This window comes from Vipera ursinii (genome assembly GCF_947247035.1).
Source record: "Vipera ursinii genome assembly, chromosome: 3".
Taxonomy (NCBI): Eukaryota; Metazoa; Chordata; class Lepidosauria; order Squamata; family Viperidae; genus Vipera; species Vipera ursinii.
In genome coordinates, this window is record NC_139516.1 from 36,543,674 (window position 1) to 36,561,324 (window position 17,651).

Below are 17,651 nucleotides of genomic sequence, written 5' to 3' on the forward strand. Positions count from 1 at the left end.
ACCAGCTGGGTGGAAGCCACTAGATTTGGGGGCCTGGGAATCTAATTCCAAGAAGATTTTAATTTTACAGCAAATTATTGAGACTTTATTGCAATATACTTTTTTTTAAAAATGCCAGATATATTGGTAAGGACATTTTTTGTAGACCGAAAATGATTTCTAAGTACAAGTTGAAATTTGCTGCCATTTTAAAGAATAGATTTTTCTCCATTCTTGTTGATGAGTTAGTTTGTTTAACTTTGTTTCCAAGCCAGAGGCTCTAATTCTGCTGGTTTTTCCAGTGGGAAAAGAGTCTAATGCCCTGTTTTCAAAGTCATGTAATCTAATTACAGCTGATTCCTATGCAGCTATATTTAAAAGCGAATCTCCCTGAATTCAGTGGGCCATGGTTACACCCTTATTGCACAATGCCATGTGTGATTATTCCAATGTAAGCCTTACTGAATTCTATGGGAGTTAACTCCCAATTAAGTATAGGATAGGAGTTTAGAGGCTTTTGCTTTTGCTATCTCGCTTTAATAAAGTTATATTTATTCCTAACAGACTTTTCATATTTATTCATTTATATAAAGTAATATCAAATAGCATACTTAGACTGCAAATAAAAGGATATTTTTTTAAAATCCCATTTATATCCCGCCCTTCTCCGAAGACTCAGGGCGGCTTACAAGCTTAGCAATAGCCTTCATTCTATGTATATGCCTGCTTATTAGGGCTTTTGCCCCCCCCCCCTGCATTTTTTTACAAAGTCAGCTTATTGCCCCCAACAATCTGGGTCCTCATTTTACCTACCTCAGAAGGATGGAAGGCTGAGTCAACCTTGAGTCTGGTGGGATGCGAACCTGCACTAATTGCAGGCAGCTGGTGTTACTTAAGGAGGCATTAGCCCACTGCTCCACCAAGGCTCTTGGTGGATATTTTGAAAAATATTTTAAAGTAATTTAAGCTAAATATATTTGTCTTTAAGAATACTATGCCCAGAAAAACTTTTTCATATCAGCAATACTATTATTTAATTTTCTTATGCAGATAGGTATAAAATCAATATCCATGGCTCAGAATTAAATAATATTCAGAAGGGAAAAAGTCTGAACTTTCTCTCTTCTCTGACTGATGTGCTAATCCTTCAAGATCACATGTTGTATTAGAGACTACTGAATTGAATGAAAGCTTGGCAACTGCACTGGGTGTTTACCATCAAGAGGAATATTTATAGCTGCTGAGTTTAAAAGTAAAGAATTTAAAATAGAGGCACAAGTTCAGAAAGCTCTTCTAAGGTTTTGCAGCTTTGAGAAAACATTGGATTTGTTCATCGGATGTGGGAAGTATTTGGAAATAATTTATGTTATATTTCTTAGAGGCAAACCCTGGTGAATTTAGGCATAAACATTTATCTCTTAGTAAATATATGGGGGATTAGGCTTCTGTTTTCTGTATTCAGCAGGAAGGATTTTCTGATTCTAAGACTACTTCTATGAAGTAAGAATCACTTACTTTAATTTTTCCCTAAATAAGTTTTTTTTCCTGAAAAAAGCACCTTTGAGATTTTGCCGCCTTCTACATCAAGGGTGCCAAACTGCTGGCCCATGGACCAGAAGCGTCACCAGGAAATTGTGCCCCATTGCCAGCAATGGAGAAAAAGCTCTGATACGTGTGATGTCACGTGACGTCGCAAGTTTGACCCATCTGTTCTAGATAGAATTTTCATTAAAAAGATCTGTCTAGTCTAAGTTCCTATTCCTATACAATGTTTAAGCAATCTTGATATAGTGGTTAAGGTACTGGCTTAGAAACCAGGAAACTGAGTTCTAGTCCCGTTTTAGGCATGAAAGCCTGCTGTGTGTCTTTGGGCCGATCACTTTCAGCCCAACCCACCTGACAGGATTGTTGCTATGGGGAAAATAGGAGGTAGAAATATGTATGTTTTCCCCTTGAGTTACTTAAAAAGTAATAAAGGTGGGATAAATAAAATATGAAGATGGGTACTTTTCAGTTTTAATTATTGGGATTGTTTTTAAAGCATGCTGTTCTGGCATTTCTTCAGTAACATATGAAACAGTTCCAATTGGAAATGTTATCGGTTTCCCAAAATAAGTGGACTAAGCAGAGCTTATAGAAAAAGATATAAGGATGTCATTCCTCTTTCTTCTTTCCTGTTCCCTAGCATTTGTTTCTGATTACTTCTGTTTCCAAATTATAATCTTAAATATTTTACCTTTTCCTTTGGCTAAATGACTCAGTTGTTTCTTAACAGCTCAGTTATTACTTGCTCAGTTGATTGTTGGGTTCTTGGAAAACTCCTTTGATATTAAACATAATTTATCCTATCCTGCATCCTGTTCTTTACATAGAGTATAAGAAAAATGTAGTTGCATGGGAGAGAAAATTTGTAAACAGTTTCTGAAGGGCTGCTCTTTTAAAATATTATTTTTCTGGGACATAGATTTTGAGAATAAAATTATCTGTAATACCATTGCCCCCTGTTTGAATATAGAATCACAGCATAGATTTTGAGAATAAAATTATCTGTAATACCATTGCCCCCTGTTTGAATATAGAATCACAGCATAAAAACTATTTTTAGGAAAGCATTTTACTAGTTAAATGTATTGGTAAACTTTACCTATATTAAGTACAGGGATTAGGTTAAAAGATATTTATATTCAGATTGCTTCTTAGTTATGATTTTTGTAATATTTATTAGTATCTATAATAGCCAATAATAGTACATTGCAGACTGAACATCAGCATTTTCAGATCAACTGTTTTCTCTGAAGAAAATAGATTTATTTTTTAAAGCATTAGATGTCCCCAGACTTTCTGTACATTTGGGATTTAGAATATGAGAAGGATGCCATAAAGGTCTTTATTTTTCACAAAACTGCTATCGCTGTACACATTCAAACAGAAGATACCCATTTTATAGAAAAACTACAATAGCTGGAAGATCAATAACTTGTCCAGCGACCTAAACATTAAACACAGATAAAGCTTTAACTAATTTTATAAGTACAGAAAATGTATGCCGCTACAGAAATTAATTTTGTTAATTAACTGACTGTTTTTTCTTTCCCCTTACTCTTATAACCAAGTATCTCAGTGAGAAGCCAGCCTAATGCTGCCTTCTTTCTCAGAGCTCAAGGAATACTTCTGCCCCTGCTTCCAGTTTTTGTAAACAGCTTCTGAATTTTCTCTGACTATCTCAGTAGCTGTCTGCAGTATTAAAATGTATGTCTTGAACTATATATATTTATATATAGAACTTGAGGTTTATTCATTAGTGCTATTACCATTAATTCTGTCTCCTATTTATATTATTACCAATATTCTACCCGTCTCTTATTATTTAGGGGAGACCTTCCCTAAATATCAAGCCATTCCATGTTACAAAACGGAGGTTCAATTTAAATCTTTTCGAAAGTTTCTTTTTATACTGATATTTCTAAGGCCTTGATGAACCAAACATAAGGTCCCAAACAAGACACTTTTAAAAAAGAAAATCAATCATGGCCAAGTTGTAGATGATTGTAGTTAGTTGAGTGCTTTATAAAAACAGGATTGGGTATCTGCACTTACCTGGATTCTGATAGATACTACATTTATTGACTCTAGAAAATGTTTCAAATTTATAATTACTCTTGTTTTTACCTGTTATGCTGAAAAAGTGGACATTTAAATTTCAAATAAGAAAATTGTGATCCATAACCATACTTAGTAAATAGCAAAATTCACCTAAAAATCCTGATAGTGTGATAGATGGGAATTGGCAAGATGTAAGTTAAATTCCAATTCAGTCGCGAAACTTAGCATGTGACTTTGGAACAGTCATTATACATTTGCCCAATCTGCTGACATGAGTTTAAAATGAGAGTTTAGAGCAATATGCCTTTAGCTTCTTGGGGTAAATGTTCTATATGTATCAGTAAAACATGCTTTTTAAAATTGGTTTTATATTCAGTGCAATGGCAACACTTGCTTTTAATTGAATTCCATGAAGTTTGGGTAAAACACGAGTAATGTCTGAAATTCTTGTGAGGAACTTTTCTTCTCAGAGGTGGAATCATGTTCATGGGGTACAGAAACATCTAAAAAGTATATCATAATAAACTTGTTTATCCTTTTTCTCCTCCAGTATGAAGTGTAACAGAATAGAATTTACCACCTGAAACTGCTGCTTCAAGTTCAGATCAGGAAAGGAACACATTACATCGTAACAACAAAACAAGACCAAAGAAGAGTAAACTTTACACTGAAGACACAACACTTGATCTGAAACAAGAAGTTTGTGCCTACTCAACAGCTTCAAAAGAGCACGTCCCAACGCTGCTAGTAGTCTTTGTTTTCTTCAGTACTGTGCTGAAATTGCCCAGTGCAGCACCAGTTATTCTTTATTAGCTTGATAGATCACTTGTCTCTTGCTATTTCTTTTTTTTTTAACAATAGCAATCTTCAAACTTTGAAACGTGTGCTGAAACGAAGAATCGGCAAATACTACTGAAAGTGCAATATTAGAATATCACTGCGAGGTTGGTCCATGTACTGTGTTGAACAGCAATATATTTCAAATTAAAAGTGCCATATAAAATGAGTTAAATAATCATTTTGTTTAAATCTTGTCTTCATTGGTCAAAATATCAAAGCATATCTAACATTTGGCTATGACGCTTGACTTTTTAAATTATTGAAATTCCTTAGAAGTGCCATTTTGTTGTATTTGTTGAGCTAACCATGGAATGCAGTCTTATTATTGTAACTATTTCATTAAGCTTTCTGCTACTATTTTCCAGTTTCTCGCTTTTGAAATCAGTTTACTCTAATGCTATAAATCTGGATCTCAAACTTTCTCCATATCCTTCTCTCAGTTACTGGTATCGGTCAGTGAGTCTCCATTTCATAAGCTGGTAGGCTAAATGTGAATTTTCTGCTGTGAAGATAACTCATTAATAGTAATCATGACTTCAGTTAGCAACCAGCTTGTGTTGTTCATTTCAGAATCCCTCTAAAAACCAAAAACCTAATGCTTTCTTAACTAGCACATCAGTCCCTTAATATTCTAGGAAGCTGCCACAATGGCAGCTTTTTTTTATGACACTGGATAAGTGGCAGATATACATTGACAAGGTTGTCTTGTTTGATTTTGTTACATGCAGCATTATAAAATTAAGTTGAAACAGGCGTAAAAATATGGCAAGCACCTGGAAAGAATTTGTTGAATTTTCCATGCCGTCTTCTCCCCCTACTGCATACGTTAGTGCCAACCTGGGCAATGCATCTCCAGTCGGACTGAATTTATCACCTTATGGCCAATCAGTAAGTTCTTTTGCCATACTAGCAATATTCTTAAGGGTAAAGCCAAATTAGCTCAGATGGTGTGATATAACAACATTTGAGCAAAATAAAAAGTGTGGCCAATTTGCAGATAGCAGAAAATTCTGCTCATTTTGCAACCTCTGAGCCTCCTTTTAATCCTGCCAGAGTTATGAGTAGACTAAAATATCCTTAGCTTCAGGTTTGAATCATTTCACACTCACTCCTCTTTCCCAATCATTCTTTTCATTGGTCATTGTGCCAGGCGTAGTTCCTGTTTGAGGGCAATTGGTTACCTCTCCAGCTGTTTAAAGGCAAAGCTACCCTGGAACATAGATGTCACATGCTATGCAGATTCAAAATTTAAAGGTATCCAATTGAAAATAGGCAGTGCCCACACCTGTCAAATTTGCTTATATAGGAATTTCATCTCTTAACAAATATATTTCTAATTATTTAATCCTTTTGTATCATGGTCCTTTATAAGTACAGAAATTATGCTGGTTCTCCAGCAAGCTTCTTAAAATTGGCCAGTAATCACTAAAATGTAGTGCGGTGGTGATAGCCTTCATCTAAGAGGTGCATTTTGGTTTTTATGTTTGGTGTATGAAAACATTGTAGAGGGAGCTAGCTGTCTTAACATTTCTGAATGTTATAAGATAGTCATGACCCTGAAGTATATGAGAAACCTTTCTTAGTACTTTATTTACTAATAGTTGAGAACTGTTGAAACTGAACTTTCAGAAGTGTGTGTGTGTGTGTGTGTGTGTGTGAATCTTAGCTTAGAGATAGAGCACATGAAAATGACTGTTTAGTCTCTGATATTTCCTGGTTAAAAACATCTGGCAGAGGACTTGGAAAGACCTTTGCTCAGGACCATGGATGCTGTTACCAGTCAAAATACACAGCACTGGGCTAGCTTGGGCAAGGGTCTGACTTGGTATAAAGCAGCTTCATAGTTTTAATACAAGGATCATTCTAGGATATAGGCCTTTGCTGACCTAATCTTTTAAAAAAATTATGTTGCATATGTATGTAGAAACGTCTTATATTATGGACTTTGGCATACAAACACATGACCAACAAATTTGTATGATTTAATATTACTACTATGATACATTCAGTAGTATCTAGGCCATAAATAAGTGATACAGCATTGTCCCTTGAATTCATCTATGTGCAATACAATTGATATTAATACTGTGTATATTTAAGCTGCTGAAGAACTGAGATTTGCTGTTAACTTGCCATTCTTCCTAAGACTAAATTCAATTAACCAAATTTAAAGTGCTTGTACCTGATACTCAGTTTCTTCTATGATTTGTCCCCTAAATTAAGGATTGAGGAAATAGGAATGATAGTCTCTATAGTGATGGGAAAATAGACTAGTATCTTAATTCTAAATAATAAATTATAACCCTTCAATTACACTGTTTATCACTTACTGAAGTCTTTGAGATTTTTATTCAGTTGAAAAATTTCAGCCACAACTTTTATAATAAGTATGTGTTTGTTTTTGTTTGGGTTTTTTTTGTAGCCCAGTAAAATTAATAATGGTTCTCAAATTCATAGTTAAAATGGAAAAGAAAAATAATAATGAATATATTATTTGCCATACTGCAAGGATATTTGAAGTGGTGGTACAGCTTTTAGCTCAATCCACTACTTGCATATATTTCTTCCCAGTGACACATGTTGGATTTTTGAAAATATAAACAAACTAGAATATTGTTGGAAAGAAATTACTGACCTAGAAATAGAGCTTATTCATACATTTTCACTAATACCAGATCAATAAGGATATCTAAATTGACTGCTTTTGATTTCCAGCTAAGTCTCTTGAAACATGGATTTAATAATTATTGGATATTGCTAAAGATGTCTAATTATTGACTAGTTATACTGTGTACTATGTTATCACAGCTGTATGAGATGGAGAACCATTATACTGTGTCATCAGATCCTCTCCCCCCTCCTGCAGCTCCCCCTCCTTCTCATCCTTTACCTTTTTCTTCATCTACTTCATCCGGGTCTAAAAAACCGAAGAGGACCCCCCTTTATCAGAGATCTGTAAGTCAGGGCACCTATTGACAGACATGCCATCTTAACATGGGAATCCTTAGCATTTAACTCTTCTCTGCATATGTTCTCACTTCTAACCTCACTGGTATTAAATCTCCTCAACAGGTTAAGGAGTATAATTCATCTAAACCAATGAGCAAACTTGCTGAGTTCTCAAATTTTGCTTTCCTGTATCTGTTTTAGAAACTTTTTGAAAGCCTGGTATTCTTGCACACATGTTGATTGTATGTTCATTTTATGCATTCAAAGATGTTAAAATTTATTGGCTTACAGATGTGAACAAAATGAACAGACCTCTGTCCTAAGCTTATGCAAAAATGATTATTGTTTTTCTCCTCTAGATGATGTCAGTCATGTCATTCTGGAGGTGGTATGAAGTTTAATCCAGCTCATGCTGTTCTGGATTAAATGGGACCATTTGTCAAATATCAGGTTTTTTTTTAATTCAGCAGATTAACTTCTACAAAAATCACACCATCTCTGAAATTGCCAAATGGCTTAAAGTCTGTTTGATATATTTATAATAGGAAACAATAAGATGGTGCCAAAATTGTAAACTTTTTAATTTAATTTAATTTATTAATATTTCTATACCGCCCTTCTCCCGAAGGACTCAGGGCGGTGTACAGGGCAAGAATAAAACAATGATTTCCATAGGAAAAAGTTGCATCTTACAATGCTATTCCTGAATTGTAAGTTATACATTTGTGGTTTTTAGTTTGATTAGTAATTTTATGTTATGTATGGGGGCTTTCTGTTCTTACATTTTGACAATAGCATTTAACATTATCACCAGTTCCTATACTATTCAACTAAAAAAAAAGATTTGTTTCAACTCTCCAAGGTACACTTAATCAGAAAGTTCTATGCTTTTGAAGCGATTTAAATATTTCTGTGTTGTGGGATCTTTGTATCTGCAGCAGTTGCATCCCAAATTAATCCATAGCATTGTCTGTAAAGACAACCCTTTCCTTTAAAATGAAATATTTAAAAAAACCTAAATTTGATCAGTCTCAGTTTAATGAGTAATTGACTATTCATCAAATAGATTTCAAAGCTGCTTATGTTTACAATTCTGAATACTTAATAGCTCCTTATGGTTATAGGAATGTTAGTTTGTTTTCTTAAACAGATACACAGGAAACTGCGTAAAATACAGAGGAACTGTATGCATGTTTTTGGCACTGCTTTGCCTTGAACTCTGACTTGCATGAGATGGTTACTGTAAATATTTACAGGGAGCTTCTGATACTAACGTCTTTTTGAACTTAATTTAACTTGATAGCCAAAGAGATTGAAGTTTTTTTGAAAGTGTGATTTTTAAAAAAATATTGTAACATGTTGATGAGAACTTAACATTTCAAACTTTTGTTATATTCTGTGGGTTTAATGAATCTCCATGGATAGAAAAGTATTTAAATTCAGTGAACTTAACAATTAGCTTTGAAATTTAATAAATACTAAGCTGCTAGCTATGTTCAGAGAGTAAATTATGGAAATTGCCTTGATATTAATTTGATTTGGAAAATGTCTTAAAATTGCATTTGTTAGTAACCATTGTGGCTTTGCTTTCTTGGTTACTTCCATTGGCAAAGTCAAATGATGTTAATGGATAACTTGAAATTCGTTTTTAATATGTGTAAATGTGAAATATATCAGCAAATAACTTTCATTGCAAAGTTATTATTTGGATGTGGTGTTGAAAAGCATCACACAAAATCTGTTCAAATTGCTAGAAGCCTACATACCTATTTGATAATGTTTAAGCATCGGCTTTTACATTATATTTTTCCAGAACTAACAAGTAACAGTATGAAAGGAAAAGAGAGTATCCTTAGAGGAATTTACACATTTCTTTTTAATTCCAGATGAGCTTTGATCCAAACCTTCTCCATAACAATGGACACAACGGGTACCCCAATGGTACTTCTGCAGGATTGCGCGAAACTGGGGTTATTGAAAAACTGTTGGCCTCCTATGGATTCATTCAGTGTTCAGAACGGCAAGCTAGACTGTTCTTCCACAGTTCACAGTATAATGGCAATCTACAGGAGCTTAAAGTAGGAGGTAATTAACTAGTAGAGGTTTGTCCTTGTATGTGAGAAGGCTAATTTCTTGTAGAGACACATTGCTACTCTAAACAGTGGTGGCTGAACCATCAGCCAGATAATGGAAGTGGAATCCAATTTCAATTCAAATATAATGAGATCAGATTAATCATATGAAAGAACACATCTTCTAAAAAGTTATTCTTCATACTGCATGTTGGAGAGAGCATTCTAGAATGTTTAGGATTTCTAAGTGAGAAGATGAGAAATGGCAATAGTTTTGCATATTAGTATCTTTCACTCTGCAGCTTCAAGAAACAGTTATATATTAGGACTGTGCAAAGATTCAAAGGACAAAGTATGATTTAAAGCAACTTGAAAGCACAGGTTACATTTCTTGGGAACACCTTAAATGTGCCTTGAGCTTGCATTCAGCTGTGGAGGATAGGACATGTCATCTAGGTAACTAGGAAGAAACACTTGGGAGTTCTGGACACATGTGCATTGCAACATAGGTTTTATTTTATTTTATTTATTTATTTTAATTCCATTTATATCCCGCCCTTCTCCGAAGACTCGGGGCGGCTTACAAGCTTAGCAGTAGCCTTCATTCTATGTATATGCCTGCTTATTAGGGCAAACCCCAAGCTGCATTATTACAAGTCAGCTTAATTGCCCCCAACAATCTGGGTCCTCAGTTTACCTACCTCGGAAGGATGGAAGGCTGAGTCAACCTTGAGCCTGGTGGGATGCGAACCTGCACTAATTGCAGGCAGCTGGTGTTACTTAAGGAGGCATTAGCCCACTGCTCCACCAAGGCTTTTAGCCTTTGAGTCAGGATTTTGAATTGTATTAGAATGCATATTATGGGACATGTTGACTAGTGAAATTTGAGCTATGTGGTATCTGCTTTTTTTTTTTACATTATGCAACATTTTTTGTATACAACTTAATGAGAAACAAATTCCCTGGAATCAGAAAGTTAAAACAAACAGTATAGATGTTATTTTAAAAATCACATTTGCTTTTCATATTAACTAAGTGTAAATGAACCTATGAAGCCTTATTATATTATGTGATTTTAGTTGCTATTAAATATTCAAATTAGAATATTTTTTTAATTGTTATTTTTTGAAATTGTGTGTTTTATCGACTTAGAAGTTATCTTGACATGGTTTTACCACTAAATTGAAGCCTATACATTATAAATATAATTTGTTTACAGATGATGTTGAATTTGAAGTATCTTCTGACCGGCGAACTGGAAAACCGATTGCAATTAAACTGGTGAAGATAAAAACAGAGACCTTACCTGAAGAACGAATAAATGGACAAGTTAGTGCCTATTCTTAGGGGGTTTTTTTAGTTTTCTTTTCAATATGCATGCCATTTTCAGCTGCTGTGGTCAATCAAAAGGATAGAATTAAATGTAGCATGCCTCTCCTTAGTTGCATTAAATATTTTTTTTTCAAATAAACTTTTTTTCCTCCTTTTGGTAAGCACATAAAAATTAAGAAATTTACCTAACCAGGAACAATTCTTACAGTTGATAAAAGTACTGTAAGATAAAAGCTTTGCAGCATGGCATTCTGTTATGGGTTACCTGTTAAATGCATCCCTGAGTGTGTTATAGAAGTCTGATGCATAATGGTGCCTCTAGAAATAATTAGAAATGGATTTTTTTTTTTTGACTGGTAGGTTGTGTGTGCTGTTCCTCACAACTTAGAGAGTAAATCTCCAGCTGCCCCGGGTCAGAGTCCAACAGGGAGTGTATGCTACGAACGTAATGGGGTAAAAATTATGTATTTACTAAAAAATGTTTCACTGATCCTCCAGTGTAGTTTAAACTAAAATACTTACCAAAATAGACAGTTAAAGATTTATTTCCTTTCAAAGGTTTAAATTGCTTATTAATCTATTGATATGTAAATGCATAAAGTTTAGCATACTGATTATAATTATGAAATATTTTCAAAATACATATTAAAATATAAGGTCAGTTAAAACATTAGCAAAACAACTCCATTGTTGGAATTTATTATAAAATTCTATAATATTGTTAATTTCTGACCACTTTCTAAATTCCAAAATTTATTGTTTTTTACCTTGGGCATTATGTTTAATTCCTTTTAACTTTTGTATTTTTTGTATTTTATACATTTGCCCTGTTCACCGCCCTGAGTCCTTCGGGAGAAGGGCGGTATATAAATAAAATTAATAATAATAATAACAATAATAATTTTTAAACTAACCTGGAGATTATAATTTCTCTCACTTTAAATATGGTTGTGAAATATTCATGCAACCAAATTATAATTTACAGGAAGTCTTCTACTTAACCTACACCCCAGAAGATGTTGAAGGAAATGTTCAGTTGGAAACTGGAGACAAAATAAACTTTATAATTGATACAAATAAACAGTAAGTGGATAACTTATATTGTACTAAATCATTTTTAGATGGAATGCTAAGATTTCTTTTTTAAAATGTATTTTTACTTGAAACATGGTTAATAAACTGAAACATTCATCTTTTGGATATAGTACTGTGTATTTTGGAACAGTAATTGATAAAGCACATTTATTGTCTGTTTCAAGGGTAACAGGTAATCTCAGTCTGGGTCTAGAGTTCTTGTTAGATGCAAACTTAGAATATAATTTTCAAACAAAGATGTAGCAATGTGACATCTTCTAGTTCGTTCTAAGCTTTCTAATCATAGGAAATGACTGGTTTGTTCCAAAGCTCAGTTTGTGAATCTTTTAGGACTATCTATAATCTTGCAGGATTTTATTTTAAAATGTGACTAGAACTTCATGTACGCCTTATTTATGAATAAAGAGAAGATGAGTAAAGAAATAGTATCCCAAACTGTGTACTATGTCATATTTGTATTGCAAACGCTGAACCAAAATTTGCTGTTAGAAAAGATGTATGAAACCAAATAAGAGTCAGCAACTTAGCCTGAAGGCTAGATGTAACTGCTATCCAAAATCAGGCTACCCATAGTCCCAAAAACAAATATATCCACCCAGCCTGTGAGAGAAAGGGAGAGAAAAATTGTCCATTTGGCTGCTTTTCTAAGCACTCATAATCTCTTCAGCCAGGCATTTGATAATGTTTTTACTAGTTGCCTAAGTGTGGATGAAACAAATGCCCTGCTTGGTGCTGGCTAGAGCAAGCCATGAGGAAGAGATCACAATGACATGGCTTTGGTCTTCTACGCAGAAGATGATTGCTGATTCCTGTCCTAGGATAACTCTCTTAATGGAGTAGGTTAAGTTAGAAATTCTAACCAATGCAATGATGTTTATGTAGCAGTTTGAGTGGTCCTCTCCAATCATTAACGTACACACTAACCATCATTGAAGTCTGCTGTTCCTTGACACAGGTTGCCATCATCAGAGACTGCTATTGCAGAATTTTTATTTATTTTAGTTATTTGCCACCCATCTCATTTCAAAGTGACTGGATGGCTTACAGCATTAAAATCAAAAGATAAATATTTCTAAATAAAAATGGTTTATGGTTAGTTCCAACAGATTCACAAACTGAAAATAAAACAACCTTTTGTGCTGTTTCCCCCCCCCAAACCTCCCCAAACACTAAGCATTTTATTTTAAATTTAGAATGCTTTTCTCTTAACCATACTATATTCCATAAGAGATTATTTCATAATACATTTGTTGATCTTTAAAATAAAGATTTCGATTAGCAGCAGGATTTCCTTTTGAAGATTATAACGAGGTTGTTTCTAAATCTGGATTTTGTATACAAAATTAAGGATTCTCTGTAGTTGATAAGATAAGTGAGTTGCACTCGTCTTTATATTTCTTAACTTCTTCCTAGTACTGGTGCTGTAAGTGCTCGGAATATTATGCTTTTGAAAAAGAAACAAGCTCGATGTCAAGGAGTAGTTTGTGCCATGAAGGTAAGGAATGCTTTACTAAGTTTAGTTACATGTAATAGAATTAAATAATTCTGATATGTTTGTACTAGCCACAGAAATTTGAAGAAAATTGATTTTTTATTTTATCTCTTCTAAAGCTGTAAGTCCTATATATCCTTGCTTGGAAATAAGCTGTATTGTATCCAACAAAGCTTCCTTTATGCCTTTTACCATGCAAGGGTTTCATACATGTAGCCCACTGGGTTCTTTTGTGCAGCCCATGATGACTCAGACGTTTAGGGCATTGCCAGATCTCAAATCCACTAGAGTGACTCCAGTGAGTGAAAAATCCCAATCTCCCCTGCCACTGTTCTACCTTGTTGCAGATACTGTGCCAGCATGTGATTGCTGCAGAAGTAATGTTGCCAGTAACTTGTCATTTGTCCTTGCTAATGCCTACAGAACACAGTAAGATGAGGGACTATAGATAGTTCAGAGATTACATCCATGATTATACAGTATTTTACTTTTTTCATTGTATACAACATTGTAAATTAATAGTTAATGTTAATATAGCTGTTACTTTTGTGCACGTGTATGAATGTCATCCACTGATTATTGCATTTTACGTAATGTAGCTCCAATGTTCATTGGAGTTTGAGATGATACATACATGTTCTCTTTAAAAATCATTTTCTCTTTGATTACTAAGTAACTAATGACCACAATTGGGACCAGAATTGTCGCTAAGTGATGTGGCCGTTAAGTGAATTGTGCCTAATTTTACAATCTTTTTTGCCACAGCCATTAAGCAAATGTTGATCATATGACTGCAGGGACATTGTGACACTCATATGTGCAAGGACCAATGAGCCACTTTTTTCATCGCTGTCATAACTTTGAATGATTGTTAAATAAATGGTCATAAGTTGAGGACTACCTGTAGTGACTAGATGTATCAGGTAACTTAACAAATGTTTGAAGGCATTTTGGCTAAATAATTGTGATCTTCCTTTAGGAAGCCTTTGGATTCATTGAGAGAGGTGATGTTGTAAAGGAGATATTCTTTCACTATAGTGAATTTAAAGGTGACCTAGAAGCCTTACAGCCTGGTGATGATGTGGAGTTCACAATCAAAGACAGAAATGTAAGAGTAAATTTCATACATTTAAATTATATTAAACTTAATACAATTAAAAATTAAACTTAATACAATTTGCTGGTTTACATGTGTGTATGTATACGCACACATATACATGCATGTGTGTGTGACTTATTGCTAGAGTTTGTATGCTTTGCATGAGTTTGATCATTTTTTCTTAATGATCTCAGTGAGAGCCAGTTAAGTCTAATGGTTAAGGCACAAGGTTAGAAACCAGGAGGCAGAGACTTTGAGTTTTAGTACTGCCTTAGGCATGAAAGCTGATTGTGACTTTGAGCCAATCACTCTCAGCCCAGCCCACTTCACAGGGTTGTTGTAGGGAAAATAGAAGGAAAGAATATTGGGTATATTCATCACTTTGAGTTATTTATAAAAACAATAAAGGCAAATAAATAATGTTCTTTTAATAGGGTAAAGAAGTTGCAACTGATGTAAGGCTTTTGCCTCAAGGAACTGTTATTTTTGAAGATATTAGCATTGAACACTTTGAGGGAACTGTAACAAAAGTAATTCCAAAAGCATCCAACAAAAATCAGGTAACAAACACTTTTTAAATGTGTGTTATAAGGGACTGATAAATGTGGTAATAGTGACTAGTGAATTACGCTTGCTATTTGGGAAAACATTTTTTAAAAGGGAATAGTTGAAAAAGAAAGTTAAGTACAATCAGCATTATCTCAATTTCTTCTGTGTTATAATTAGAATGACCCATTACCTGGACGCATAAAAGTTGATTTTGTGATTCCTAAAGAACTTCCATTTGGGGACAAAGATACAAAATCAAAGGTGACACTTTTGGAAGGTGACCACGTTAGATTCAACATTTCAACAGATCGGCGTGACAAATTGGAACGAGCCACTAATATTGAAGTTCTTCCCAATACTTTTCAAGTCACTAATGAGGCTAGAGAAATGGTAAGCAGTTAATAATAAATGTGGCAGAATGAAGCTGGAAATGTAATGCATAATACCTTTTAGCTATGTTGGGTGATGTATTACTAGGATTGTATCATGGTGCCAAATTTCTTACAGTGATGAATGTAGTGATGAGGTCAGGAAAACAACTTATAAATTCAGGGTTCTTTTATTCTTAAGGAAATATCTGCTAGGATGCATTGCTGTGCACTTGAGCAGAAGTTACAAAAAATTGAAGCATGGAATTTATAAGTATCAATAAAGGAGGGTAGCTCAGGGTTGAAATGAGGGGTCCATGCTGCTCTCCGAGCTTGCTTGTTTTCTTGCAGGCATTTCATTATCTAAGCTACGTAACATCATCAGTAGCTGATCAGTAGCACTGATGATGTTATCTAATTTGGGTAATGAAACATCTGCAAGACAACAACCAAGCTCAGAGAGCACCAGGGAGTTTTATCAGTGTCTAAACTGCAAATTAAAGTCTTGCTATAAAATGTGCTTTGCTTTGCATCCTTTTAGAATAATAAGCATTCCATTACATGTCTTCATCCTTTTTTAATGGTTCTTACTCACTCCACTATAGCAGACATGTCAAACCCGCGACGTTACGTGACATCACACAATGTATCAGAGCTTTTTCTCCATTGCTGGCAATGGGGTGGGCGCGGCTTCCACGTGATGCATCCAGCCTGTGGGCCGGCAGTTTGACACCCCTGCACTATAGTATAATTTGTGAGATGGATGTGTATTTTTTCTTTATTTGCATGGATGTATTGCCACCTATTTAGCTCACTAGTCTTAACTGGGTTCTAAAGAAGCAATGTAATTTGAAATAAATGGCCCTATATAATTAGGATTGAATTGAGCATAGTAAAAATGTGTGGCTACTGGAGAGTTGGTATACTGCACAGGTTAGGAGATTAGATTCAAATTGGGAAGACTGCTTGTGACACTTTTCTCTGATTGTCATTAAGCAACATCCTTCTAGCTTCAGCTTAGGTGTATTGTTGGATAATAAAACTGGCTTTCTTTGCAGGTTTTTTGAAATCATGATATATACAAACAGCCTTGGTAAAAACTTAGTTACCCTAGGACAGACCTGAGCATTTTATGGGCCGCGAGCCATATCTAGCCTTTTTGGTTGTCATCGTCTGGCCTGTGGCAGTGGTGGTCAGGGATGGGAGGGCGATGGCAGCCTTCCACAGCTGTCCTAGGTTCTCAAGTTATCCCTTGAGAAAATTAATTGTCCACCCCTGCCCTAGGTCATGATCATCCTTATTTGTTCATTTTCCTTCTTTCTAGTCAGCTGTATATGCTTCACAACAAAGAGCTGGGATACAGTCACCAATCATTTTTATTTCCTAAGAATGCCTCTGGGCCCCAGATATATTCTTAGACATAAATACAGCATTGAGACTGTTAGTCTATTAACATCAAGAATATTTTTTTTAAAAATGCTTAAATTAGGACTTTAGTAAGGACACAAAGGACACTTAACTTAGGGACATAACAGTGTTCATAGGCCTTAAGCCTAAGCCTGTAAAACTAAAGGTATGAGCTTTTTTATGTCACGGTTTTTATACTAGCTTTTTAACTAAATTGTCTTACTTTGCTTCATTTTCAGTATGAATTGATATTTGGCCAAATGCCTTTATCCTCTAAGAATGTGTCATAGTGATAAACAATATCTCTGTTGTTTTATAGGGTGTGATTGCTGCAATGAGGGATGGCTTTGGTTTCATTAAATGTGTTGATAGAGATGCCCGCATGTTCTTTCACTTCAGTGAAATTTTAGATTGTAACCAGCTCCACATTTCAGATGAAGTGGAATTTACTGTTGTTCCTGTAAGTAAAATCATAATTATGTAGAATTTAGGAAGCTTTGGGAAGCTTTGCTTCTTTGGGTAATAACTTGCTTCTTCCATTCAGGATACGCTGTCTACTCAAAGAAATCATGCTATAAGAATTAAAAAACTACCAAAGGGCACAGTTTCATTCCACACCCAATCAGATCATCGTTTTATTGGCACTATAGAAAAAGAAGCCACTTCTGTCAAATCCACTAGTCCCAATAAAGGCAAAGAAAAGGTACCTCTGTTTTATTCCTACTCTTCAAACTGTATAATTGCCTTTCAGAAAAGATTTAAATGATGAAAACTTGATATTGCCCCCACTATTACCACAAATCTAGGTAGTCTAATGCCTCTTGTTCATTGCAGCTTTCTTGTATATAGACACAGAAGCTATGCTT

General features: G+C 34.6%; 1 protein-coding gene across 6 annotated transcripts in view; it reads left to right on the forward strand.

The window, feature by feature from the left end:
* Positions 1-17,651, forward strand: part of CSDE1 (cold shock domain containing E1) — a 35,267-nt gene that overhangs the window by 1,401 nt on the left and 16,215 nt on the right. Inside the window, exons 2-14 of one of the 6 annotated variants that reach the window (XM_083357475.1) lie at positions 4,133-4,526; positions 5,151-5,310; positions 7,231-7,377; positions 9,258-9,456; positions 10,663-10,772; positions 11,136-11,228; positions 11,761-11,858; positions 13,284-13,365; positions 14,342-14,470; positions 14,896-15,021; positions 15,188-15,400; positions 17,105-17,245; positions 17,330-17,488. In XM_083357475.1, coding sequence (XP_083213601.1) covers positions 5,185-5,310; positions 7,231-7,377; positions 9,258-9,456; positions 10,663-10,772; positions 11,136-11,228; positions 11,761-11,858; positions 13,284-13,365; positions 14,342-14,470; positions 14,896-15,021; positions 15,188-15,400; positions 17,105-17,245; positions 17,330-17,488 — 1,623 coding nt within the window. In that variant the 5' untranslated portion in view covers positions 4,133-4,526; positions 5,151-5,184. The remainder of the gene's footprint in view (positions 1-4,132; positions 4,527-5,150; positions 5,311-7,230; positions 7,378-9,257; positions 9,457-10,662; positions 10,773-11,135; positions 11,229-11,760; positions 11,859-13,283; positions 13,366-14,341; positions 14,471-14,895; positions 15,022-15,187; positions 15,401-17,104; positions 17,246-17,329; positions 17,489-17,651) is intronic. The other 5 variants (XM_083357476.1, XM_083357478.1, XM_083357477.1 and 2 more) reach the window with 5 other exon arrangements.